This window comes from Rattus norvegicus, chromosome 13 (assembly GCF_036323735.1).
Source record: "Rattus norvegicus strain BN/NHsdMcwi chromosome 13, GRCr8, whole genome shotgun sequence".
In the NCBI taxonomy this organism is placed as follows: domain Eukaryota; kingdom Metazoa; phylum Chordata; class Mammalia; order Rodentia; family Muridae; genus Rattus; species Rattus norvegicus.
Window position 1 is genome coordinate 102,968,425 of NC_086031.1, and position 27,844 is coordinate 102,996,268.

The window sequence follows — 27,844 nt, forward strand, 5'->3', positions numbered from 1 at the left end:
AAACTAAGCATGGACTTGTGTATTCGTGACCTAAGCCCTGAAGAACAGAGACAAGATTTTTCCAGACAGCCCAGCCTAGAGGGAGCACCCCAAGTCGGTAAGAAACCTTTCTCAAAAAGCAAGGTGGATGGATGGGTTCTGAGGAACACCACCCAAAGTTGACCTCTGGCCTCCATATGCACACACACAGCATGAATACACACACACACCACATACAACATGAATACACACACATACTACACACAACATGAATATACACACACACACCATACAACATGAATACATACACGCACTACATACAACATGAATACACACACATACTACACACAACATGAATATACACACACACCACACAACATGAACACACACACCACATACAACATGAACACACACACATACTACACACAACATGAACACACACACCACATATAACATGAATATACACACATACTACACACATACCACAAACAACATGAACACACACACACCACACACAAACATGAATACATACAAGTAAACAAATAAATGGAGGAGAGTAGCTTTCTAAATCACTGTGTGCATTAAACTGTGGCTAATTCTCTTCCTTCGTGGCCTATCGTGTTTAGAAATGCTGTAATTAGCACTTTTGGCTTCAACATAGTAGGAGTCTCAGGAGATTCACCTTGTCCTCCCAGCACTGAGCGACCTGGCCATCATGCCGTAAGCCTTGGCATTTGTCCTTAGCAGAGTGATAATTATTTATTAGTGGACTAGATGCTTATTATATTCAGAAATTAAAATTGTTAGGGGACATTGTGCAGAGGATCACATCTGTTGGAAATAAATCACTTAAAAAATTATATTAGTCTCACAGACGGTCAAGAGCGAAGCGGGGGAAGGAGGTGTGAAGGGGTTGAGGAGCTTGGCTTTTAAATCCTGTGAAGTAGAGTGTGGTCACTGTGTTGTCAGCACACAGTGTTCACACAGCAACTCGGCATTTCCCCTCCTTGAACCCCAGGCGTCCAATTAACAGTGTGTGCTACCTTTTCATTCTAAGATAGTCAGATACATGGAGCTGTTAGACTGGCCTCCAGTCGTGCCTAGCAAGGAGCGAAATTAAAACAAAAGAAAAACCAACCAACCAAACAAACAAACAAAACATGAGAAGAGACAGAAAAGAAAGGAAAGAAGCAAGGAAGGAAGGAGGGAAGGGGAGGGACAGAGGGAGGGAGGGAGGAAGAAAGGAAGGAAGAAAGAAGAAAGGAAGAAAAAGAATGACAGAAGGAAGGAGGGAGGGAGGAAGGGAAAGGGAGGGAAGGAGAAAGAAAGAGAAAGGAATCAAAATCAAGAAGAAAAAAAAAAGATCTTTGGAGAATTTGTAGTTCAAATGATACCAGAATTTCAAAAGAGGCAAGAATATTTAGACTGAAAGCCATGGAGTTTGGGGGTGGTGGTTGGCACAAGTTACCTCCCTAAGATCCACCCCTCTTTGTGTTTGCTTAGCATACCCTTCCTTGAGACAGCCTGGTCTCTCCGAGGTTATCACTCTGATTCTGGTAGGGTTGCCCCAGGAGATGCTGCTTCTGTTACCTCTAACAGACCCTCTTCTCATCCATCCGAGAGACACCTGAGAAGTTGCTCGACATTTTGGATGCTCACACTCCCAACTATGAAAGGACTTGGAAGGGATTCTATAGTCCAAGCTGATTGAGATTTATAGATTAAGTGTATTAGTCCATAGAGCCTCAAGGTGTAGCCAGAAGAAAATGCAGTGTGTATCCACCATCAGGGCCTATGCAGACCAATCCTTGTCTCTCTCCCTTTCTTCTCCCTTCCTTCCTTTCTCCCCCATCCCTGCCCTGTACCTCTGTTCTCCAAAATGAACATTAAAAGAAGAATGGTTTTGGGTTTTTTTCTACCTGATAAAACAACCAAGGGAAAGGCAGATCTACAAGATTCTAGACATAAGAAATTCTGGTACCTTCGGAGACAGATCCAAACGGACAACTTTCTATAATCTAATATTTTAATGAAATCTTGGAAAATTTTATACAGATACACATTGTACTTTTCTTTGTACTCATTCCCATTCCTGCCCAGATTCCTCTCAGGGCTGCCTCCTACCCCTGCCCTCAATCCCATGTCCTTTCTTTTCAAAAGGATAGTTTTAAGAATCTTAATGTCCAAACTTTGAAATAATTTAGTAATCTTCATCTGGGGGATTAAGGGTCTTGAAGGAAAATAGCTAAAGGCTGCATGGATGTCAAGTTCAGCCTTCGAAAGTCTGCCCTGGCTCCAGCAGCCAATCTCCCTGAATGAACGTTGCATGAGTGCGTAAGGTCTAAAGAGTCCACTTTGGAGCACGCACCTCGGCCCTCTAGAAAGCTTAGGTCTTTCTTCTTGGCGGAAGAACGTCCTCCATGGTGCATGTCTCTATAGCATACACATCGGATATCAGAAACCTCCGTGCACCAAATACCTTGATCGTGCTGTTCTGGGAAATTCTTGCCCCTTCTGAGAAGCCTGGAAGCTTGCTTCCCTGCCGTTTTCTTTTTACTGCTGTATTATTGCACCCTGTTGGGGGATACATCTGAGCATTTCATGTGTCCTACTTTTAAAATGCCCAGATGGTGGCTACGTGCTCTGGTTTGAATTGGGTAGCCCTCACCCTTCATGCTCTGTAGTCTCTCTCCCTGGCTATCAAAGAGGCAAGACGAGGTAAATTCTTCCATTTTTCAGCTCCTCTTCATCCGCCCTAGTCACCCACATAAATGATGTGTTCACCCAATTGGCGTCAGTCGCCATGATAACTGAACATCGCTTCTGTGCTTCCGCGGGGTGGGGAACCAACTCCCTGTGCATCCAGGGCCCCTGCATCCCACTCCGCAAGAACCCTTTACAGCAAATAACGTGGGAGGGAGCGGCCATACAAATCTACTCGGGGGAAAACGAGTAGATTTGTAGTGGTCTTCTTCACACTAGGCTTTAAGCTTAGCAGAGAATTTAAATAAAATCAACACAGCCTGAGACACCCGGAAACACTTTGGGCCACATTCGTGGCGACCTTAGGGCCCACACAGCCTGTGGTCCATAGGTTGTATACATCTCATCCTAGGTCCTGCAGGGTGACATTTAAAGCACACTGATGCTATGCGATACTTTGGGGTTTTACCTACGTGCACCTTCTGTGCTTTGTGTGTGGGTTTTCAGAACATCATTCCCACCAAATGAGGGTCTAAGACATGGGCGGTTCCTTTCCTCTCCTTCTCCCTTAGACGCTCAGCACTACGCTGGGGAAAAACATAGCCGTGAGTAAAATACTCAGCTGAGGCTTCAGAAACCTCCAGGTCTTGACACAATGGCGGTGTCTTTCTTTGGACAAAGCATCAGCCAAGTTAAACAGCTGTTCTTCTGAGTCATCAGAACCCCAGGATTCCTTAGGTGCTCCCGGGAGGAAGGTCACAGGGAAAGCACTGTTCTCCAGTGACAAAGGTGTGTAGGGAATTTTCAGAAGGGTCACTCACTTCGCAGAAAGTTCCTCAGGAAGTCAGGAACTATTAGGGGATGAGACTCAGAGCAACAAGATTCTGGGCCTCAGTTTCCTGGGCCAAGACCTGAGCTCCGGTGGCTGATGTAATCCCCTTTGGATTAAGAATCTAGAACCTCAGCGTTGCCACCTGTCCCAACCCAACCTGGTGTCAGTCACAGGACTTCAAGGGAACATTGCCCCTTCTTATAAAACTGGAATTCATTTTCATCTGTTTGAAAATATTTTAGAAAGTTTTTTTTTTAAAAACTATAGCTTCTAGAACAATGACTTATGCACCCAATATACCAAATTCGCAGCGTGCTTTCTGTCTCTAGTGAGATGTTTTTCCTATTTTATTAAAATGTCAGACAAAAACGCACGAGTTGAAAACCGCCTCGGATCTGTCTATATGAAAGTAAAGACCACAGTGAGTTGTCAAAACAAATGCGAGCTGTTTTTACTTTTAATCAAGCGAGCTTAGCTGAAGCACCTTTTCTCTTTAAGGTATAATGAATACGGCCTGATCCGTCCCTTTTCGTTTATTCATTTAAAACGCAAATAAAAGCAGATAATCAATAGACCATAATCTAAAACCAGAGGCTTTACAAGTTAATAAGCTTGAGTCAATAGATAACACTATAACGGAGCTCCCAATGCTAAACCTGACATAATTTGCTTTACGATAAGCTGGTTGACTTAATGCTTTAATTTAATTCCAATATTAACTGAAAAATCCGAAGAAAGGGGGAAAATTTAAATCCTATTATATTAAAATATTTTTCGAGCAACAGCTCAATGTCTCCAAGCAACTGCTGATGTGTGCCATTAAAGCCTGCCCAACCGCCCAGGTCTGAGGGCTGATGAACGGTTAACCCTTTGGAGCCTGGTTGGCGCGAGCTACAGACTTTCTCGCTCACCATTTCGTGGCTCTTACGTTACCCTCAGCTGTCACAGGTTTGCCTTTTGTGTCTGTTCCTCACGATTCAGCTCCAAACCGTTGGGGATGTTGTTGGTTTCACGGGTGTTCCTGTGTGTGTCAGGGGGCTTGTGTATGTGCACGTGCATGTCTGAGGAGGCCAGAGGACAACCATAGCCGTCACGTCTCACCTCGTTTTTGAGACTGGGTCTTTCATTGGCCCACAGCTCACCAAGTAGGCTAGCTAGACAGTCAGCAAGTCCCAAAAGGTCTGCCTTTCTCACCTCCCTCAGGCAAGGTCTGGAACATGAGCATCTGCATCCACACCCAGAAGTTTATCTGAGTGAATTAAGCACAGGTTCCTGTGCGCGCCGTGATGTACTCCACTGCCTGAGTTATTCACCCCAGGCCCACAGTCTCCTGATTGTCTTTATTAATTACGAAGCCCAACTCCTCAGGTGGGAGAATGCTGTAGGCAAACCTGGGCCACAAAGCAGTAGCAGGCCTTTCTTAACACCCAGTAGCTTTGCCTTACAAAGTCTGGTGTTGTTAGTGGGACAGTAAGAGATATGAAGTCATATTCAAAATGCCTACAAGGTCATGAGCACAGACTTGCTAGTCTGAATGCCTCCTGTCAAATCCTGATGCTGCCCCTGACAAAATGAACAAAATGCATCAACTCTCTCTCTCTCTCTCTCTCTCTCTCTCTCTCTCTCTCCCTCCCTCTCTCTCTCTCTCCCTCTCTCTCTCTCCCTCTCTCTCTCTCTCCCCCTCCCCCTCTCCCCCTCCCTCCCTCCCTTCCCCTCTCCTCTTCTTCCCCTCTTCCTTCCTTCCTCCCTCTCTCCCTTCACCCCTTTGTGTATGTATAAAATTGTGTGTGTGTGTGTGTGTGTGTGTGTGTGTGTGTGTGTGTGTGTGTGTGTGTGTGAGAGAGAGAGAGAGAGAGAGAGATATTTGGATTTGGAAAGCACCCTGTATTTTAACCCTTTAAGACAAGAGACTTCATAAGCAAAGAGTTCAGAGGGTGAAGAACTTAGGCTTCGAGAGAGTTTTGAGAACAGCAGTACTGGGTCACTGCTCACAGTGGTCGGATGTGTCTCCCAGAGCGGCTGTTCTCGTTAGCCTGACACCCAAGGCTCTACTTGCCAGTCGACACTTTGTGGTTTTGATCAGTGTCGTGGCTGTCACACTCTGATCAGGTGACAGTGTGCCTTGGTTGCCACTTAGCCTGGCTGACTATAGGTCTGTGGCCTTGTGAATGTTGTGGCCCAAACCAAGTCTGATCACTCTGCTAAATGGGTGGGGTGGGATGGGTGAGGTACGTGCCTCTTTTGTTTGGAAAGGGTAGTCAGAAAATCACACAGATTTGTTTTTAGGATGAACTCCCCCCACCCCCACTCTGAAATCACGGACTCCCAACTTCCTTTCTTGCTGTAGGTAGCCGTTGTCATGTGCTCACAGTTCCCCATGTCTGCATAGTATTGGTCAGTGCCAATCACACACCCACCCGTTCAGCTGATCCTGTGCCAGCCCATCAGTACCACATTCACTGCTGGTACTACTGCCCATATTGGATTCAGTGACCACTTAAAGCAGTTCTCAACCCTCCTCGTGCTGCAGCCCTTGAACACAGTTCTTTATGTTGTAGCCATTTTGTTGCTACTTCACGATTGTAATTTTGCTACTGCTATGAATTTTAATGTAAACATCTGTGATTTCTAATAAACTTGGGCATCCCTTGTCAAAGGGTCATTTGATTCACAGATAACCACTGGTTTAAACTGCCTTCAGAAAGGTAATATTGGTATTAAAAGCAAAGCTGTCACATACACAAAAGAGGCCAGAATAAGCCTCACTGTATGGGATTCTTCAAAAGCAATATGTAAGTCCATATAAGCTAAAATCAAGTTTCAACAAATACAAAATTAAAAACTCTACATTTTACCTTTCAAGGGTGTGCAATTGCAAGTTCTCCACACCCTTAGGACTACAAAAAAAAAATAGTTGTTTCATTTTCTTTTTATCAAGAAGTTGTGTGTGTGTGTGTGTGTGCATTTCTTTTCTAAATAGCCAGCATATTGCCAATAAGATAATGTATTTAAATAAAAGATAATTTATGCATTCTGCAGACACCCATATGGTGCTAAGCACATTCTGAATCCTGGTCATTCTCTGTCCTCTAAGACTCAAGACCTAGTCAGGAGAAAGGACAACGGAAACAGCTCATGGGAATGCTAGAAAAACAGAATAAGCAGGAAACAAAGGAGGTGACTGTCTGGGGAGTCCAGAAACTCTTCAAACGGAGGAACTTTTGAGATGGTGAGGCGTCCCTAAGCCTGGAAGGACGCTGACCAGGGTGCATTGTGAGCAAATGCTGAGCTTTATTGGAGAGTGCCCTGGGACCAAGGCAGGGGAGCAGGGTGAGCAGCGCAGAGGGGCAGGCTGCAGAACCACTGCTGAGGGGGCAACCTAGGTCCTCTGCTTCCTGACCAGATCTGGCCCAGCATTCCTCAGGCTGGCAAATGTCAGAGAACAGATTTTGATCCTTCTGCTTGACCCTGACCATGAAGTCACTCTTGAAACAATTAGTGTATCTGGGTACCATTTACAAGTTCCAGAACAAAGCCTGCCTGCTTCTGCCTGCAGATAGCACGAGCTCTTCCTGATGGTAGGAAAACGGGTGATTTAAAAAACAAACAAACAAACAAACAAACACAACAAAAACATTCTTACCCAAAGGAGGTAATGAGTCTCTTCCAAGGAAATGGAATCAGGGGTTACAGAAATTAGAGAAACCCCACGGACCAGCAGACTCACTAGTCCTCAAAATGGCAAAGCTGCCACCTGATTTGGGAGCATTCATTTCTAGTGAAGGGCTCAGGACGCCCTCAAATGAGGCACCAATACCCATCCTTGGTTGGAAGACATCTGTGGAATGTGTTCTACCTGCAGCTATGGTATCTGTGGTCAGGCTGAGCAGACTCACAACCTGTGTGCACCTATGGTCCCAAAGGTCCCAGATGATCACTTTAAGCCCTAAGGAGAAGGGGCCACTGCCTGGCCTTCCCACAGAACCTGGAGTCAGGCTGTGTCGACTGAACTCAGCCCATTGAGGTCCCACCAACTAGCTCCTGCCTGACACTTTGACTCTATCTCGTCAGTTCTGTGTACACTAGCTGCTTCCTGTCAGCTAAACGCCAAGCGTATTCTCACCCTAGAGCACCTTTTTGCCTCTATGTATTGTCCCGGATGCCTCAGAAGGCTGGAATCCTCTGTGTTCTTTCCTAAGCACAACTTCCTCAAGGTCCTGCCTCGCCTGTTAGAGCAGTGACCTCGAAGGCTCTTTCCCTCAGTGCGTCTTTCAAGGCAGACATTAAGTAGTAATTCTCACTGACTTATTCTCTTCAGGATTTCCGGCAATACCAGAGCTTTCTGCTCCTCCTTCTCCTCTTCTGCCTCCTCCTCCTCCTCTTCCTCCTCCCCCTCCCCTCCCCCTCCTCCCCCTCCTTCCTCCTCTTCCTCCTCTTCCCTCTACCCCTCCTCCCTCTCCTCCTCTTCCTCCTCCTCCTCCCCCTTCTCTCCCTACTCCCCTCCTCTCTGCTCTTTCTCCTCTTCCTCCTCCTCCTCCCCCTCCCCCTCCTCCTCCTAGATTCTTCTCATCCTCATCTCCCTCTTTTTTCACCCACTTCCCTTTCCCTCATGTGGCATAGGACAGAATGAGCCTGTCCCTGTTTCCTGTGATTTCTCCGAGGCCTAAGGGGTGTCTAATAGTGCATGCATACCACACACTGACTGGGGTAAGATTCTCTTACACACGTGTCACCATAGTTCTCATAGCTTTCCGCAGAATAGATTATCAGGGTAGAATTGCTGGGCACAGACTGTGCACATTTTTAATTTTGATGGATCAGAAGTGCTGTTCTTTAATATTTAGTGTGACTGATTTGACACTTTAAAATTTAATTATCACAAATTTAATTTTTTTCGTCTTCCCCTTTGACAAATATGCTATCTCAAGCTATTCTTTTTCCCCTTGGTGTTTTTATGGTAATGGGAACATCATCGTATATACTGCAAGGATTCTGGGGAGTTTTGTGGGTTTTTTCTTTTTTGCTTTATTGATTAATTGATATAGCCAATTTTTCCGGAAATCATCTGTGACTCGAGTCTTCATTTTCTACTGACCCCTCTCACTATGAATGAATGGTATACTTAGAGAAGAAATGCCCGCCCTCTTTCCTCACCCTTCTCCTCTCTGTGCAGATGTTTGGCCAAGTGAAGGCATTGAGAAATACACAGTCCTAACTGCTGAATGTTATGTTGGGAATGTGTAATAGTTTCAGCAAAGAGGCCCTGCCTAGACGAGACTAGCACAACACCTCACAGTCACACACGAAGGGAGTTTGGGGGTCGTACGTTCTTTAGGTCTCTGTGCCTGGATTCTAAAGCACAGGTGGTGTCAGAGCTGAGAGTACTTTGGAACTTGCATGGCCTCTGAGCTAATATTGCTTCCCAGCCATCAGCGGTAACTCTAACTTGCAGGTGTTTGATCTGTGCAAGATGTTGGGGCAAGGATGCGGCTAGATCCACACTGACTTGTGCCGACTGCAAAAAAGCCTAGATGGGGAACGTGTAGCTCAGGAGAAGGCAGAAAACCCAGCTGTAATTCAACTCATTTTCTATCTTCCCAAAACTCATTGTATTTATTCATTTGTATGTCTGTCTGTCTATGTATTTAATGTGTGTCTATGTGTCTGTATGTATTTAATGTGTGTCTATGTGTCTGTGTGTCTGTATATATTCATATATATATATACATATATATATGCATGTGTGTGTGCACCTATACATGTGTCTCTGTGCATCTATGTGTCTGTCAGTGTGTCTGTTATGTGTCCATGTGTGTATAAGTGTGCATCTATGTGTGTGTATATCTGTGCATCTGTATGTCTGTCTGTGTATCTCTGTGCCCATACACGTGCTTGTCCATGTAGGCACATGTGGAGGCCAGAGGTTGAAGTTGGGTGTCCTCAGTTACCCCTTCACCTTATTTTTCTGAGTCAGGGTCTCGCACTGTACCCAGAACTCATCATTTCAGATAGAGTTACAAGTGTACACCGATACTCCTGGCTGCTGGCTCCCTCCTTCCTGGAGATCTGATTTCAGGTCCTTAGGCTTAGCAAACACTTTCCCCCCTCCAGACTTTGTTTTGTTGCTGTTATTTGTTTGTTTGTTTGTTTTTAAAACCTCTCTTGTTTCTGCTTTTTTCCTTTTATTGGTTTTTTGAGAATTCCATGCAGTGAGTTTTGGCTGTGTTCACCCCTTCCCCAGCTCTTCCCAGATTCCCTACCCACCCACCTTTACATGGTCCTCCCCCACCCTCATTCATCAGATCCAATCTCCACTACCCATGTGTGGCTTCCTACTGGGACCTGGTCAAGGTACCATGGCAATATTTTTTAAGAAAGCTGCCTCTCCTCCCAACAGCTTGGGTCTTGGAGCTCCTCAGCTACCCTCAGCTAGGGGCGAGACTTCATATTCACACCTCCTCTCTGTGTTTAGATTTGGTTGGGCTTGAGCGTGCACAAGGCTGGTGCACACTGTCATAACCACCATGAGTTCATGTGTCCTGTCTGAAAGCCACTGTCCCCTTGTGTTTACTCACCACCTCTGGTTCCCATAGTCTTCCCGCCCCCTATTCCACAATGATCCCCGAGCCCTGGAAGAAGAGCATGCAGGATAGAGATTCCACTTAGATATAAGCATCCCCTAGTCTCCTATTCTACGTACCCTGGCCTGTTGTAAGTCTCTGTGTTGATTGCCGTCTCCTACAAACAGAAGATTCTCTAATGAGGCTTGCGGGAACATGATCTACGGCTCTAACAGTAAAGGAGTCCATTGCACACTATGTCCACGTGGCTTGGGCCTGTGACCTGTCTCGTCACAGGTCCTTGTGCCAATAGTTGTGGCAGGTACGGTTGATCTCATGGGGCAGGACTTGCGCGCAAACAGAAGGTGTTTGCTTACTCTCAAGGCATTCATGGCACTCTTGCAGCAATGGTCACGATGCAGGTGCAGGTGCCCGGCCTGCCTGTTTCACAGCGAGGTGAGAGGCTTTAAAAAAAAAATCTTTAGATGTATTCTTTGATAGTTTCATAAAATACGTAATGTGTTGTGATCGTGTTCACCCCTGTTCTCCTCCTACCCCCTACCTCTCCTTCTGGTCCCCTTCTTCCCAGGACAGCACTCTCCTACTTCTGTCTCTTTACGCATATGTCACTGAATTTGATTAGGGTTGCTCTCCTGTACCTAGACCTAGGGTTATTGACTAGATCATTACGCTGAGGTACTCTGCAAGAGTGGATAAGGCTGCTCCCAGAATCTGTGGATTATTACACAAAAACTTCCAAAACCAACAAAACAACACAGGCTACTGACACCATTCCTGTTTTCCACCATCACCACCACAACTAGACGGTAAGAGCGAATATCCTTGCTTTGGTTGCTGGACTTAGAGTCGTCACACGGGAACCTGACTAAAACTCCTGTTTTCTAAAGTGATGATGATGATGGTGATGATGGTGGTGGTGGTGATGGTGATGATGGTGATGATGATGATGATGATGATGATGATGATGGTGGTGGTGATGGTGATGATGATGATGATGATGATGGTGATGATGGTGGTGGTGGTGGTGATGGTAATGATGATGGTGGTGGTGGTGATGGTGGTGGTGGTGATGATGATGATGATGGTGGTGATGGTGGTGGTGATGGTGATGATGATGATGGTGGTGGTGATGGTGATGATGATGGTGGTGGTGGTGGTGATGGTGGTGGTGATGATGATGATGGTGATGATGATGGTGGTGGTGGTGGTGATGGTGGTGGTGATGATGATGATGATGATGGTGATGATGATGATGGTGGTGGTGGTGGTGGTGGTGATGGTGATGATGATGATGATGATGATGGTGATGATGATGATGATGATAATGATGATATAGCAGACATTTTGACAGAGATGGTGTTGCAAAGGTTTTCAGGCCTTCTTCCCAGAAGTGGCTCTTGGTTGCCTGTGGTGACGGCAGTCTCTTCTTGGCAGCTGAACAGCAGTTGAGTACATGGGTTACATTCCCGTCTCTCCACAGCACTCCAGGGCAGAATGCTCAGGTCTGTGTGTTACAGCAGCAGTCGTAGTGCAGAACTCTGAATGCAACCAGTTCTCACAGATTTCTGCTCCAACGTCTTTCCCAGGTGACACTAACAGCCCCCTCCAGTTCTGCAACCCATCCTCTCATGCTAACTTCCTCTGTCCCTCCTGACGGGCCATTTGCTAGCTTCCAGTGAGACTGCTTCTTCCCTGTCCAGAGTGCCACACCATGCCCCACTTACGCCACCTACGCCTTCTGTAAAGATTCACCTCATGTCTTCTGAATTCAAAAAGGCTGCTCTGTGCTTCCCTCCCAGACAGCAGAGCCAGGTTCTGAACTGGACCTACAGCATGGGCCGGCCCCGCCCAATTCAGATCATTCAGAATCCAGTTTCCATCCACGTTCCCCCTTCAGGAAGCCTCGTGCACAAAGGCTCGAAGTGGTTAAAGAATATGGAGCCAACAAGATGGCTGCAGAGGGGGGATGGCTCTGGGGGTAAAGACATATTCTGCAGAGCCTGAAGGCCTGAGGTGGATCCTGAAGAGTCACATGTTAGAAGGAGAGAACCAACTCTCACAAGTTTTCCAGTGAACACCACACAATCACCCTCTCTCTGTCTCTCTCTGTCTCTCTCTGTCTGCCTCTCTCTCACACACAGAGAGAGAGAGACAGAGACAGAGACAGACAGAGAGACAGAGACAGACAGAGAGACAGAGACAGAGAGACAATAAATGTTTAAATGTAATTTTAAAAACATTTGAAGAATTGAGTGCAACTGTCCCCTGACAATTCTGCATGTTTCCCTGACCGTGTAGGCTGCTCCATCTCACTACCTGGTGGTAACACCTGGCACACATGCAAAACCAGCGGCCAGGAGACTAGGATGCACCCGCCATCCCTTTCTTGTATTGTGAATTGATCTTTGATTTATAACAGTTCTGCATGCATGTGGGTTGACGTTCATAAATTTCTTCTCCTTCCCGCGACAGCTCCAGGAACAGAGAAGGCTGAAGAGCCGTTCTTCTACTTGCGAAATCAGTAGAAATATTCTAATAAAGTTACCGCTTTTTGGTCTTGGGAGTCTTAGCTTGGTTTACCATGCGTTTAATTATCTATCCAAGGTTGAGGTGCTGGTAACGAGTAGACATCATAAAGGCATCACTTCTTAAGTCTAATTTCAGTTGTGTAAAGTAAACACTGAATGCAAATATGTTGATCAACATTCAAGGAACTCAAATGTTACTTTTTCTAAATAGAAAAAAAAATAAATAAAGAAACTCATAGAACCCACCCATAAGTCAGATTATCTGGGTTGATGAAAACTGGAAAAATATTTCGTTAGCATCGGGGCATAGAAAAGGTGCCCAGCTACTCCCTCTAAACCTGTGGCTTAGCAAATGGTAAGGTGCGGTGAGGGACGGTGAGGTATGGTGAGGTATGTGAGGTGCGGTGAGGTACGGTTTTGTCATAGTGAGAAAGAACCTACGAGGCCGACGTGCTCTAATAAGGGTTGGTCTGAATCTCTCCTCGTACACACAGTAACTGTCTGCATCGCATGTGTTCACGTGTGTGGGGTATACATGTGTGATCATGTGTGGAAGCAGAGCTCAGCACAGGGTGTCTGCTTTGACTGCGCCCCACCTTCTTTTCAGGGTCTTTCACAGAACTCAGAACCAATGGATTCAGCTAGGCTGTCTGCAAGGCCAGGACCAGGTATCCTCCCATCTCCCCAGCACTGGGACTGTGCATATGCAACCGTGTACGCAGTGACTTACTTGGTGTTTGGGCTAAGCTCAGGCAGTTGTGCTGGCAGCACTTCCAAAGGAGTGTTCTCCTTATCCTTTTGAAGTCGCTTGTTTTCTAGAATTTTGCATTTACGACAACTGAGGGGCCAGAGGAATTTGTAAGCCAGAGCTGATCTATTTTAGGATAAAAAGCCAAGGAGGACAAATAAAAGGCAGAGAGGCAGAGAAATCTCACTGGCGTTGGATGGAGCGAGTGGTGCCCCACGAAGATTAACCCTTTTCCAAACTGTAGTTAGCACATAATACTCCTTGATGGGCAGAGCGGCCCCTGAGCCTCACCACATTGGCTTCATTACTGGGAGCAGCTTGAAGAAGCCTCCTCGGGGCTGAGATGGATGGGCTTAGTGAAAATGCTCCACAAAGACCAGAGGGAAAGCTCTGGAAACTGCTGGATCATCAGATCAATAGACTCAAAGGTGACTGAGTTAGGTAGCTTTCTGCCGTTTAAACATTTGCGCAGGGACTATCCCCATGTAGCCTTTTATTGACAGCTACAGATCAATGGTAATTTTTGATCATTTTCAACCTACATAAACCTATTGACCCCTTGGCCACCTTTGGGGCACTTCAAGTCGTCAAAAATAATCAGAGGAGATGGTGTAAAATTGTCAGGCTGCCGAAGACTCCAAGTAGTCTCACGTGTCCCCAGGAGCGGAGTTGAGAGGTTAAAATGTAGTTTGAATTGTCATCAGACCCTCAGCCGGCCAAGCCTCCCATAGACTCCCGTCTTCTTGCTTCATAAACGATACACAGATTCGCATCCCAGCTCCGACAGGTGCGCAGATATATTTTTAAAAAATGAAAGAGGCTGAAAATCACTGGAACTATCAAACGGAGAAACCAGATTAGGGTAAAGATCTCTTCCCACTTAGCTTGTGGGGCTAATCTTCATCTGGTAGATAACAAAAGCTGATCTACCCCTAGAGTAGAACATGTGGGAAGGTTTCCGGCATAGTGAGGATGAGTCGATAACCAAGAAGGACGTGACAAAAGCAGACAGCATGAAGGGCCAACCGAGGCTGGATGTCACTGCAACGACTGAGTGCTTCCCTGACATACAGGAAGCCTCGGTTCCAACCCAACGCCACATAAGACGGACCGTGATGGCCGTGGTGGCCATGCCATCGCTCAAACCTGGGAGGTAGACACAGAATTTACAACCCAGGGTCATTCTCTGACACACGGCAAATCCAAAGCCAGCCCAGGACACGTGAGAATCCGAGCCAAACAAGGAAAACAAAAAGTTGTTTAATAATTAAAATCCCAGGAGAGGATAATGTGGTGGGAGAGAGCAGAGTAGAGAAAACCAGAAAGGGAGGAGAGAAACAATGTCAGGGTGAAAACATCCAGAGAGAGAAAGGAGAGAAGGTAGGAGGAGGAGAGGAGGAAACAGAACCTAGAAAACACAGGAGGGAAAGAGAAAAGTGAAGGTAAGCCTGAGGGGTGGGGGGAGGGGCAGCTCTTCAGAAATAACAAAGTAACAAGAGAACTCTTCCCCTGTAAAATGTAATTATACATATCAAGGTACACGTAGGCCAGACTAGAAAAACACTGTTAAAATCACTCTTCGCAGGACCACACCTTGAAACGTCTGTTGCTGGGTTTGTGCCTGAAACCCACGAAGGCCCCATTTCTGCTTGAGACAGTGGAGGTTTTCAGGCAGGCCCATCTTGAATCCTTTCGCTTTCAAGGATCTGAGCCATAAATGTTTATTAAAAGAATCTATAATGAAATCAGCTCTGTTTTTTTTTTTTTTTTTTTTTTTTTTTTTTTTTTTTTTTTTACTGGTTGCCGGGAGTATGCTGGAAGACAGTACAGTCGGCTGTTAATCACTAGGTACTCACGTTTCGGAAAGTGTTTGATAGTATTGCCATCTAGGGGCTGAACAGAAGTCTCTGCTCTGAGGTAAACCGGAGCAGAGCAGTCGCCACTACTGACAACAAGCAAACGCTTTTGCTTTAGAGCCCACGTGGTTCTCCGGTTTCTTGCAACAAAAACTGTCTCTTGAGTGTGCCCCAGCAGTCTACTTTCTTATCCACGATCCGTTAGAGGTGATTCTGGGTCACTTTGGGGCGTCTGCCTTCATTGGCATCTATTACTGACTCTTCCGAACAAAGAATTATTCTTTTTTGCATTATTAATCTTACCCGTGTTTGCCCTATTTCCAGAGAAAAGAAATCATTTGTCAGAAAAGGATGCTTGTAATCAGGGCTGGAAGCGCTGTCGGATTTAATATTCATTGTGGTCATCCTGGTTCGATGCTATATTTATCTAAAAGACCAATCCAATGTTGTGGAGAAATAAGTTTTTAAATATTCATGATCTAACTTTTAATATTTTAAAAAAGAGAAATTAGTATTTCTGTAAAATTTGTTTCATAGTCTGGCCGCTTAGCAAATGTTTAAATATTAAAAGATTTCGGGAGGTTAGCGTGTAATATCATAATGGGACTTACTGAAACAGGAAAATTGACTTTATGAGCCTCAGATCCATAAAGGAAATTGTATTTTCTCTGTCCAGGTTTCTCACAGAATAGAAGCAATTGCTCAGCTGAAACTTAAAACCAGGAGTGGGAGGAAAGCTCTGAAAATATATCTGCAGTTTTTTAGTTGTCCTTTTTTTTTTTTTTTTTTTTTAGTTTCTAAATGACATTTGGAAGTCCCCAAAGTAAGGACCAGACCTTCCTCATAACTGTGCCTGAGTTCTTAGCCACCACCTGTGAGAAATAACTCTTCTCCCTACCTTTACCCAACCAGTAAAACAAACACTCGATAAACTGTCAATGTCACATTTAAACATCAAACAATGCACATTGGTCACATGTATCATGGCAAATAAATGGCGTCGCTCAGCCAAAACTCAGTCATGATGGTTTATACCCAGGTCATGTTTCACAGAAGTATCCCCTCTCAAAACTTGTGTGTGTGTGTGGGGGTGGGTGGGTGTGTGTGTTTACTCATGCATATGTTGTTACCCCCCTGTTGCAAGCATAATTCCTACCTTAAACAGACATATCTGTCTAGCCCAGATTGGCAAAAACGCCCCAGGGCCTTTCAGAGTGTTAAGATTCTTAGCCCCAGCTAAGTTATGCAAAATATGTTAGATGTCTCTCTGCAAGTAAGAAACAAACAAACAAACAAAAGTAATTCTCCAATCCCTTTCTTCTTCTTGATCGGCAGAGGTGAAATTCTCAAAGCCTAGATACCAATCACTCTGGGCGCTTCTCGTGGTCTTAGTTACGCTGCTGCTAACAGATAGGAATGGCTTCACGTTTACTTTAATACAGACTTCTCCGAGGGGGTTTGTACGTTTTCAGTTCAGTGGTTTGTTGCTGTTTTCTCGAGTTTGTCTTATGGAATCTGTAAGATATAAATGCACACTAGCATAGTAAGGGGGGGGGGGAGGCTGGAAGGCAAAGGGGTCTCCTGTACAGACAAGCAGCACTGGGGACTAGGATTGTCCTTCCCTGGCAGCACTCACAAGGACTTTCCATCACCCTGGTGACAGCCCTCTGTGGTCTCTGGTATGCAACTTGGGGCCAATGGATCTCCATGGAACTAAATGGAGTTCTCATCCTGGGCATCACAATTTGTAGGTTGGTGAACTCTGAAAACCCAAAGGTCCCATGTGATTCAACTTCTCCACCTATCTGAAACCTTCCGAAGGCTGTGACCCTTCATTACCATGCCTCATGTTGCAGTGACCCCCCAACCATAACATTCTTTGCCTTGCTACTGTGTAGCTGTCATTTCACCACTGTTACGAGCTGTAACGTAAACATCTGATATGCAGAATACCTGATTCTCCACCCGTGAAAGGGTCATTCAACCTCCAGGTTGAGAATTTCGCTGCATTCCTTGCTGTATTCAAAACAAGAGCAAGCAAGATAACACCAACCTTCTCCCCAGTGCTAGTCGAACCTTGGCTATAGAGCTATGCTATAGTTGCTGAAACGGTGTGTCCCTGACTTGGCCCTGCAGCTCAGAGAATGACCTTCTATCCTCTTCTTAAGGACACCTAACCTGCCATCTTTCTTACAGGGATCAAGCCGTCAAGCCCATCTCTTTGGCTTGGAACCATTCACGACGTACCACATCGGTGTGGCAGCTGTCAACCGTGCAGGGAAGGTGTCAAGCCCCTGGACCCTAATTAAGACTTTAGAGTCTGCCCCAAGCGGACTGATGAACTTCACAGCAGAGCAGAGAGAAGGCGGCCGGGCTCTGCTGCTGCAGTGGTCAGAGCCAGTAAGGACCAACGGAGTGATCAAGGTAAAGTCCACCTTGCATCATCGTCCACATGAATAGATGAGCCCTGACATACCATCAGGCCACTGTGAGAAAACCAGCTTCACAGCCGGGCTAATTCTCCTTGATGGCTCCTCTAGGCACTTCACCCCAGATCAGTGAAGAACAGCCAGGGAAGGGGCGCCATGGGCCCAGCAGTGTGCCGAGATTGCCCCATCTAATCTACCCATCAGCCTCACTAGGTGGGACCCACTAAACTTCATGAGGCTTGTAAACGTTAAGTAGACGCTTTGGGGCAAAATTGCCAGAGCAGAGGTGGGATTTGAAGTCAAGGAGTCCCAAAAGCTCTGAACTCTAAATGACCCTGGCCTTCCTGCCCCCAGAGCTGTCTTCCTTCAGGAGTTTCCATCAAACTTACCTAATTCACTAAGTAAGACACACCTGGCTGCTACCCCTTGACTTCCACGCATAGCCCTCAGAAAACAATCTATAAAACGTAGCACGTAGAAGTGTCTTCTCACCAACCTGGGGGTGTAAAGGAGACAGAATTTCCGTGAACAGCTCGCATGTGAAGCACTGAACCCTTACCCACGTGAGGTAGACCCACCTCATCTTTTTGACACCCTCCCCAAGGTTGGCAGCAATTCAACCATCAGTCCTCTCCTCTGGCTTTCCCACTCTGGTCCTTCCCTGGGTCAGGGTGGCAGAACTCCTAGCTGCCGCTGCTGTAGCCACTGCCTGCTCCTGTCTTTCTCCCCAGATGGTGGAGATGGCCAAGGTCTACTTCACAGGAAAAAGTTAGGACTTAGCGTCAACTCAGAGTCCTTTAAGACGACAGGCAATAACAGCTCTAGCCCAGGGGTCTCTGGAGCCAGCTCTGACCTCCTGAGCCTGTCCCTTTCTGGGCTGCCTCTGCTTAACTGAAGGCCCCCAAAGAGGCAAGCCACCTTCTACCAGCAGACGTCAGACAAGGCTTCCTCCAGGGCAAGAGACCTAAATCCCCAACCCTAAATCCTGAATCTTGGCTCTCAGGCTCTCCCCAGCAACAGAGCTCCCCCTCTACCCATCAAAGCTCTTCCTGTGTTTATTCTCCCTCCCCAAGACTGCTTCTCTAGAACGTGATTGACAATAGGAATATTGACTTCTCTTCCCTTCATCTGCATTTCACCAAATATTTATTGAGCTTCTACTAAGTGCTGTGCACTTATTCAAGAGGGAACAAGATAGGAAAGTCTCCCGCTGTCAGGGCCCTTACATGGGTATGAATAAATGCAGGGGAAAGTGTTGAGTCAAAGAGGGACAGACGCCCAAACGGTAAGCTGGTAAATAAACAAGCAAGGGAGATTCAGGGAGCCATGCATGCTATAAAGAAAATTAAATAGAGTCATGTAATTATGCCTGCTCAGGCTATTTTAAAATGGATAATCATTTGAATTGAGTTGACATTTGAGCTGAGCCCTGAATGACAAGACAGAGGCAGTCATGTGAAGATATAGGAGCAAAAAAAAAAAAAAAAAAGTTCCAGACAAAATGAACAGCAAATGCAAGGCCCAGAGGCAGGAGTGACCTTGGTGTGCTCAAGAAAATAGAAGCTTGTACGGAAGGAGGAGAAGATGGCACCAGGAGAGACTAGAGGCAGGGTGGGCCCAACCTTCTGGGCTGTGACAGGAGCAGGGAGTTTGTTGAGAGTTGAGTGGAACATCACCAAAGGCTTTAGCAAAGGAACACCTTCCTCACCCCGACTGCACACCCATGACCTGTGAGAGACTAGGGGAGTTTAGAGCCTGTTGGAGAATTCAGGGTAGAATTCAAATTAAATGGCCCAAATCAGAGTGGAAATTGTAGAATGGAGAAAGATGGGGGCGTTGGAAATGTATGTACAGGGGAGAGAGGAGAATTGTAATTACTGGCCAGATATGAAGCATGAAGGAGGAGAGGCAGTGCCTCCTCAGACTGCCTTCTGGGCTCTGACCTTGAGGTGTTAGCTAATTGGGAAGGAAAAGTTGGAAGAGGAACAGGTTTGAGAAGCAAGTAAATAGAGGTCAAAGTCCGGACCTCCACTGGAGGCTGTCACTCCACAGATGGCGGTTCTCGGACAGCCATGCTTAAAACCACAGGGATAGAAGCATCATGAGGAGCATGCAGTTAGCAATGAGGAGGAGATCCTAGAGTCTCGCACTAAGATACAAGGAATTTGGGGATCATAAAGAGGAAGAATAGCCAGAGGAGAATGAAATGAGAAAGGACATTGAGGGAGGGCGGTGAGTAGGCAAGGAGAGAAGAGAAGCAAAGAGAAAAGACTAGATGTTATTGAGATGAGAAGAGACAAGAGAATGGAAAAGTAGACCCAGACCGGGGAAGGGCAAAGTCACTGCAACCTTGACAGGAAGATGCTGTGCTAGAGGATACCCTAATGTGGTAGATTGTGGGAAAGATGGTGATCAAGAAAGATGGAGACTCATTGAAGAAACTTAGGTGGGAAGGACAGCAGAGACATGGGACAGTAGCCAGGAGACTGAGGTATTGAGGCCTTTATAAAAATCAATGAGATGCTAGAGCACACTTAGACGCTAACAGAGATAGTCAGAGAGGGAGAGACCTGGTAATGGAAGAGATGAGGCGTGACATCCCAAGAGTGAAGATCACAGAAAAGGAGGGGAGTGACAGGTGGCTTTTAGACACTTCAGTCCTGGTGAAGATGACCCCAGGTACTCTTCAGCTCACCTTGGGATACACCCAAACAAACCCACCACTAGCTGAAAATATTACTGAACAGAAAATGTGTTCTAAACACACAACCTCCAAGTGCCATGATTGGCCTACTCTAGATATTCCTATACACACTTAAATTAGCCTTCAGCGGACCAAATCCATCTCCCACAAAGACTATTTTATAATAAAGTATTAACCGTGTGATTTGTTCAGTATAAAACTGAAGGTTAAGAAAATGGCCATTCCAATATGTCTCCTTACCAGACTGTAGGTCAGAGGCCATCTGGAGTATCAGACTCAGGACTGACAGGAGTGGAAGGGTAACCAACAGTAGGCAATGTGAGAGCCAGCGAGCCTTCCTAACTTTATCAGTATCTCAATGAAGTAGGCTTGATGTCAACAAGCAACTGTGAGGGAGAGAACGGTGCACTGGCAGTGAGTGGGGAGAGGGCGAGATATAAAATAATTACCTTGGACAATAAGAGAGCAAATGCAAAGAGGAAACAGGGTTAGCTTCTGATAATTAGCTAATAGAGATTTATGAACCAGCCAGACACTGTTTGTCAGTTCCGTGTAATTACAAAGGACTGCTGCAGAGGTTAAGTCTCTGCAAGTGATGAGCACAGATGGGCTCGCCCAGACCAAAAGCAATACCACCAAATGAGAGATCGATTCTTCTGTGACTTCAAAGCCATCTCCCTCTCCCACGTTGTTATTAAAACCATGTAAATGGGTGTCCATACTATATATATTGTATATATTGTATACATGTATATATTTGTATAACATAATGTGAGCCTACACACACACACACACACACACAGATCCACCCTCAGATCCTGTAACAAGGATGGTTAGCAGTATAACCCCATTCCACAGAAAGTTTGGAAGAAGGCGGGTTGCTCATATAAACCCCACACACCCAAGTCAAGATGAGATCAGGAGCATGGCGTATCCATAAACAGGAGATCTGAAGGTTCTTCTTCCCATTCAAACCTCATGGGGGCCAAGCGAGCCTCAGTATTTCACAGCCTGAGGTCTGGGTCAATGCTTAGATGTTCTCCAACCTTTTAGATCCTACCCCAGTTTTCTGTGGACCTTACATTAACTGTGACAGATCCTGTGTCTAAAGTCAGCATGCGAATGCTAATGGGTTCAGGCAGGCATGTGAATGTTTCAGAGGGACTAAACAGCTGCAAGGACCTCACAGCACTGACATCCTCCTCTTCCCTTTGTCCTGCAGGCATACAACGTCTTCAGCGATGGGCTCCCAGAGTACTCAGGCCTGGGTCGACAGTTTCTCTTCCGGCGCTTGGCCCCCTTCACTCTCTACATCTTGACCCTGGAGGCCTGCACAGCAGCGGGCTGTGCTCACTCGGTGCCCCAGACTCTCTGGACAGAGGAAGCTCCTCCAGATTCTCAAATGGCTCCTACCATCCAGTCTGTGGAGCCCACCAGTGTAAGGCTGCACTGGTCTCAGCCCGCTAACCCCAATGGGAAGATAATTCGTTATGAAGTGATCCGCAGACGCTTGCAGGGAGAGGACTGGGGGAACAGGACAGTGCAGGCAGACGAGAACACTGTCTTCACGGAATACAACACAGAAGGGAATGGGTGGGTATGTACTGACACAGGCCTGCAGCCATGGGGGCTATACTCGTACAGAATCTGCACTTGGAATTCCGCAGGGCACACCTGTAGCTCTTGGAGTGTGGTAAGAACATCGCAAGCACCCCCAGACGGCCTCTCTCCACCAGAGGTATCCTACGTGTCTACGAGTCCCCTCCAACTGTTGATTTCCTGGTTTGCACCCCGACACACTAATGGTGTCATCCAGTCCTACAGACTTCAAAGGAATGGAGTGTTCGCTGCTGCCAGTTTCAACTCCAGCACCTTCAGCTACACGGATGGCCAGCTGCTTCCCTTTACAACTTACAGTTACGCTGTCCTTGCCTGCACGGGTGGTGGGTGCTGTACCAGTGAGCCCACCAACATCACTACTCCTGAGGCATCTCCAGCAGGAGTCAGCCCTCCGGTTCTTTGGGCCATCGGTGCCCACCAGATAAATGTGTCTTGGTCCCCACCATCAGTCCCAAATGGAAAGATTGCTAAATATTTGCTTCACTGTGATGGCGAGGAGCACTTGGCTGGGCAGGACCTGTCCTTGCTGCTCTCCAACCTGCGGCCTTTCACCCAGTACAATGTCTCCCTGGTAGCCTGCACAAAGGGAGGGTGCACTGCTAGTAGGGTCGCATCTGCCTGGACAATGGAGGCCCCACCAGAGGACATGGACCCGCCCACACTGCACGTCATGGGCCCAGAATCAATAGAAATTACATGGGCACCTCCAAGAAACCCACATGGCCAGATCAGAAGTTATGAGCTTCGGAGAGATGGAGCCATTGTGTATATAGGCCTGGAAACTCGCTACCATGATTTTATCCTTACTCCAGGTGTCCAATATGGCTACACAGTGACTGCCACCAACAGCCGGGGCAGTGTCTTGAGCCCACTTGTCAAGGGTCAAACCAGCCCCTCAGCTCCCTCAGGTTTACAGCCCCCAAAGCTCCGTGCAGGGGAAGCTCTTGAGCTCTTAGTGAATTGGAACCCTCCAGTGAGGACAAACGGCAAGATCACCAACTACACGCTCTTCATCCGCGAGCTGTTGGAAGGAGAAATCAGAACTATGTGTATTAACACAACACACAGTTCTTTTGGCACACGGTCACTCGCAGTAAAGCACCTGAAGCCGTTTCACAGGTAAGCAGCCAAGCTGGGGTTTCTGGAAGCAAGTCATTGTTCTGTGATACTGTGGCCAATGAGGCTCCCAAGGCAAGATGCATGAGGCCAGTTCCCGCCCTCCTCGTTTAACTGCAGCTCGTTTTCTCAGCCTCTGAAGAGTAGAACTCTTACAGGTGATGTTTCGATTTGAGTTTCCCAGAAATGTTGTCAGTTTGTCACCTAGAGTAGGTCCCCAAGCGCTGGGGCCAATCCCCTACCTGAGTTGCAGACCATGAGCAGTTATTAAGCTGAAAGGCGGGCTGGAGAGATGGCCCAGTGGGTTAAGAACTTGGCACCTGAGTTAGATCCTAAGCACACACAGAAACAGGTCTGTTCCTATCACAGCTGGTAGGCACATGAGGGGTAAAGTCAAGACCACCAGGTTACCAGTCAGCTACAAACTGGTTGAGTCAATGACCTGCAGATTCAGAGAGAGACCCTGTTCTCCAAAAATAATGTGAGAGTGACTAACAACCTCAGGCAACTCTCTAGCTTCCAAACACATATGCATACATGTACACCACACACATACATGTACACTCACACTCATGCATATTCACATATACACATACATGTACACACCACACACACACACTCATGCATATTCATACACACATGCATACATATACACACATACACACATATTCATATACACATATATACAATCACTTACCCACACACTCATACACACAGACATACATACACATACACACATATACTCATACATACACATACATATACATTCACACACATATACACAAAAATTGATATATACATACATATACACCCACAGTCACACACACATACACACATACACACACACACACACACACACACATTCATATATACAACTGAAATGTATCAGCCAGAAGTCTACTGTATCAGGATTTGTAGCCCCACTTCGTGGGATAATGGAGTCTTGAGTGCTGTATCCTCTGCAGGACTCCCTCAGACTCATGACCGCTCAGATGGCAACACTTTGCTAGTATGTGTTGCCCTAGATCATGTCTGCCTTCTGTGAGATGCATTGAAATATTCTACATCAACACTGACTCCAAAGCTTCAGAACCTCTGAGCATTTTCCCCCACCCCGTTTCAGGTAGCTGTCATTCCCCACAGAAGAGAGCAATAAAGGACATTTTGTGTGTAAAATGTAGTAAAATTAGTAGAATCCCTTTTGTAAAAATGATTTTGAAGTCTGCAAAGGCATTGCTATCCAGCCACCACAGGTAAAACTGAGCTGTAATTATGATGTCCTGGTGTGGAGATTAGACACCGCCACGATTATCTCTGGTGTATAGTGCTGTTTGAATGAAGCATTCATGGTCTTATGCATCTACTCAGGGCAATTATTTAGCATCATATTAAATATTAAACAGTAATTAAAAGCTCTTCAGGTATTCTCCACCGCTAATCTACATGCTATGTGAGTTGGCTTTTATCTCAGGACATTTAAAAAGCCCACGTTGGCGAGGAGCCCTGCATTTTGTCAGATTCCTCTTTATGTGACCGCAACACAAGTATCAAAATCATTCCCATCTTACCCCTCTTCGAGCCCTGATATCTAAAAGGATTTCTAGAGAAAATGGCTCCCAGATGTCAAGGTGACACCCTATCTAGAGAAAATAAATACATACGAAAACTAAGTGGTAATCCTAGGAAGGACACATAGGGGTGTATAGAGGAGTGGAGTCCTCTCCGTCCTGTTAGCTGACGTGGCGACCCTGGGGATCTATAAGAGAGTATCATAGCTGTAGCAGTTGATTTCCTGTCCTTTTTGTTTCTGTGGGTTTTAAATCATATTAATAATTACTAGACACAATGAAAATTAGTATGTCCATCTTCATGCACACCAGCTGGTCAGTAAGTAGGAAGCAGTTTAACAGTCTTCTAGAACCGGAAAGAAAGCGCCCCTGACTTTGTTTGTTTGACGTTGTTGTTGCCTTTAGGAGAGAGTCTCATGTAACCCACTGTGGACTAGAACTCATTACATCATTAAGGATCATCTTAGACTCCCGATCTTCCTCCCACGTGCTAGAACGACAAGCTTGTGCCACCGCAGAGAACTTGTTTTGTTTGTTCAAGACAGGGTCTCATGTCACCTGGGCTGGCCTTGAATTTCTGCTCCTCCTTCCTCCTCCTCCTCCTCTATGCAGGAATTAAAAGCTTGCACGGCTCTGCTCAGTCAGGAACTGCCAGGGCTAGGCCTCCAGTCATTCTAGGCAAGCATTCGACCAAGGGAGTCACGACCCTCACTTGACCTAGGACTTTAAAACTACCCACAGCTACTCCAGAAATCCCTTCCCTGTGAATCAAAACTGACCCGACAGCTTCCTTTAGAAATCTGACCTGGCATGCACACACAGTGGTGGACTGCTCCCCGATCAACTGGCAATGCTAGCCCAGTAGAGACGTGTAAGACAGAAGAGAGAACACAGGAGAGACAAGGTGTGGAGGGAAGAGAATAAAAGAAGTCTGTAGTGGGTACATTTCGAACTGTGATAAAATACTGAGTCAAAAACAGCTTAACCGGGGAAGGGCACATGGGGGTTCCCAGATGAGTCACTTCTTCTCAGTGGGGAAGTCAGAGTGGCAGGAGTTTAGGGCAGCTGGTCACATGACATCCAACATCAAATAGCAGGTTGGGATGGGTACTGGGGCTCAACTCACCTCCTCCACTTTGTTGAGTCTAGGAAATGGTATAGCCAGCCGGCTCTTGTTTCTGGGTCTTCCCACCTCAATGACCATAACCAAGGTGACCTCCCACACAGGCATGCCCTTGCCCAGAGGGTAATTATCTCTCACAGGTGTCCCCAGAGGCTCTTCACTTGGGTGTTTCCAGATCCCGTGAGCTGACAGTTCACACTAACAATCACTGAGTCACAGAGGAAATGGAAAACCTAATGAAGGCGGCCAAAATGCAGATCAGGGAACAAGCAAGAGCAGAACAGGGACTAACGGAGACAAAGGAGAAAGAGATAACTGGATCCAAGGGCAGTAAGGGGGGGCAACAGGTAGCTGGAGGGACTGTTGGGGTGTCGGGAAGCCAGCTGGGCACACGAAGAGAGCAGCAAGCACTCACTGGCAGCTGAGACAGTCCACGCTAACCATGGCCTTTGCCTCAAAAGGCTCTGCTATGGAAATCTAACCTTTCCAAGCAGTAGATACCTGTTACAGCAAAACATAATTGATTACTAGAGCTTGACTGGGGAGTGATAAGGTGTCTCTGTGATGGATAATCTAGTGTGTAGGGGGGTTAACTTTGCCCCCCAGAGGTCTTTGTGTGAAGTAAGGGTCCCTTTTCAAGATGTCAGGTATCAGGTGAGAAGATTCATTACCACAGAGACCGGAACATGGCAGTGCCCCTTCATAATCAGAAAACATTCCCAGGGAATGGCCTGGCCCTGTCTGCACAGTAGGAGGCGTCTGGGTTGCGTGCAAAGCTGTGTGAAGCACCTTTCACAGTACCTGGGTTTCTATGCTGCAGAGCAGACCAAGACGTTCCTACTTCATACATCTATCTTTCAGCAAGAACTGACCACTCACCAGACAGATGGAGGTCTTTCCCAGGAGTTTAAAACTTTTAGAAGATTGAAAACGTTCAACACTTTCCATAAAAATATGATGACTTTATCATCTAAAAAGCTAATGTCATACAAATAAATGTAAATTCTTTTCTTTTTCTTCTGAAAACAAGTAGCCTTTTAAAACCTTGACCCAGACAGAATTAAGAGTCACCTGTGATCCTCCATTGTTTCCTCTAGGTATGAAGTGCGTGTCCAAGCCTGCACGGCCCTCGGATGTACCTCCAGTGAGTGGACACCTACCCAAACCTCAGAGATCCCACCTCTGCTGCAGCCAGCCCCACATCTGGAGGTGCAGACAGCTGCAGGGGGATTTCAGCCCATAGTAGCCGTGTGGTGGGCAGGGCCCCTCCAGCCACACGGAAAAATCGTACGCTTTGAATTGTACAGAAGACAGACCGCGTCCTGGCCTGGCACGTCCAGTCCGCTGTTAATCTATAATGGCAGCTTAAGCTCCTTCACGGATCGAGAACTACTACCTTTCACGGAGTACGAATACCAGGTATGAACTCTGTATGTCTTACAAAATTCAAGCTAGGATGGTGCGCACCCCTCAGAGAGCCCTTCTACAGTGCTCCTTGCAATTCCAAAAGCCGCTTAAAGAGATGTGGTTTCACAGAGAAGGTTGTAACACCCTTTAAATCTTTCTAAGCGGCTGGTGAGTGGAGGAAGGCTATCATTTACCCTCTTCATTTTCCCGGTCCTCGGTCCCGATGCTTGGCTTTTCTGTAGGTTGCAGATGGATTGTTTGTTGGGGGTAGCTTTTCTCCTGTCAGCTCCCTTCCACCTGTGTTGCCTTGCTCGTACTCATTCCTCAAACCATCCTGAGGAAAATAACCCATGGGTCTAACAAAACAAAGTGAAGCAGAGTGTAGACCTCACAGGTCTCAGTGCTCAAGGAAGAGTGTAGAGAGGAATTGGAAGGCTGTAACTAATCTGCCTGTGGAAACGAAGTCAGTTAAAAGCCAATCTACCCCTCAGTTGGTTGTTTAGAAGACATCGCACATCCCTTAAAAGTCTGAGAATTAGGAATGATATCCGGAGTATTTGGCGATCTCTGAGATGTTTGTGAGGCCATTGGATCTGCATGCATTATTCCTGCAGCAGCACGGCCATTTCCTAAGGAAGATGGATCTGATG

The 27,844-nt window shown here is 46.4% G+C and overlaps 1 protein-coding gene across 1 annotated transcript in view; it reads left to right on the plus strand.

The window, feature by feature from the left end:
• Ush2a (usherin) overlaps positions 1 to 27,844 on the plus strand; it is a 666,448-nt gene that overhangs the window by 599,642 nt on the left and 38,962 nt on the right. Inside the window, exons 61-63 of the mRNA NM_001302219.1 lie at positions 17,424 to 17,651; positions 21,583 to 23,099; positions 26,885 to 27,206. Coding sequence (NP_001289148.1) covers positions 17,424 to 17,651; positions 21,583 to 23,099; positions 26,885 to 27,206 — 2,067 coding nt within the window. The remainder of the gene's footprint in view (positions 1 to 17,423; positions 17,652 to 21,582; positions 23,100 to 26,884; positions 27,207 to 27,844) is intronic.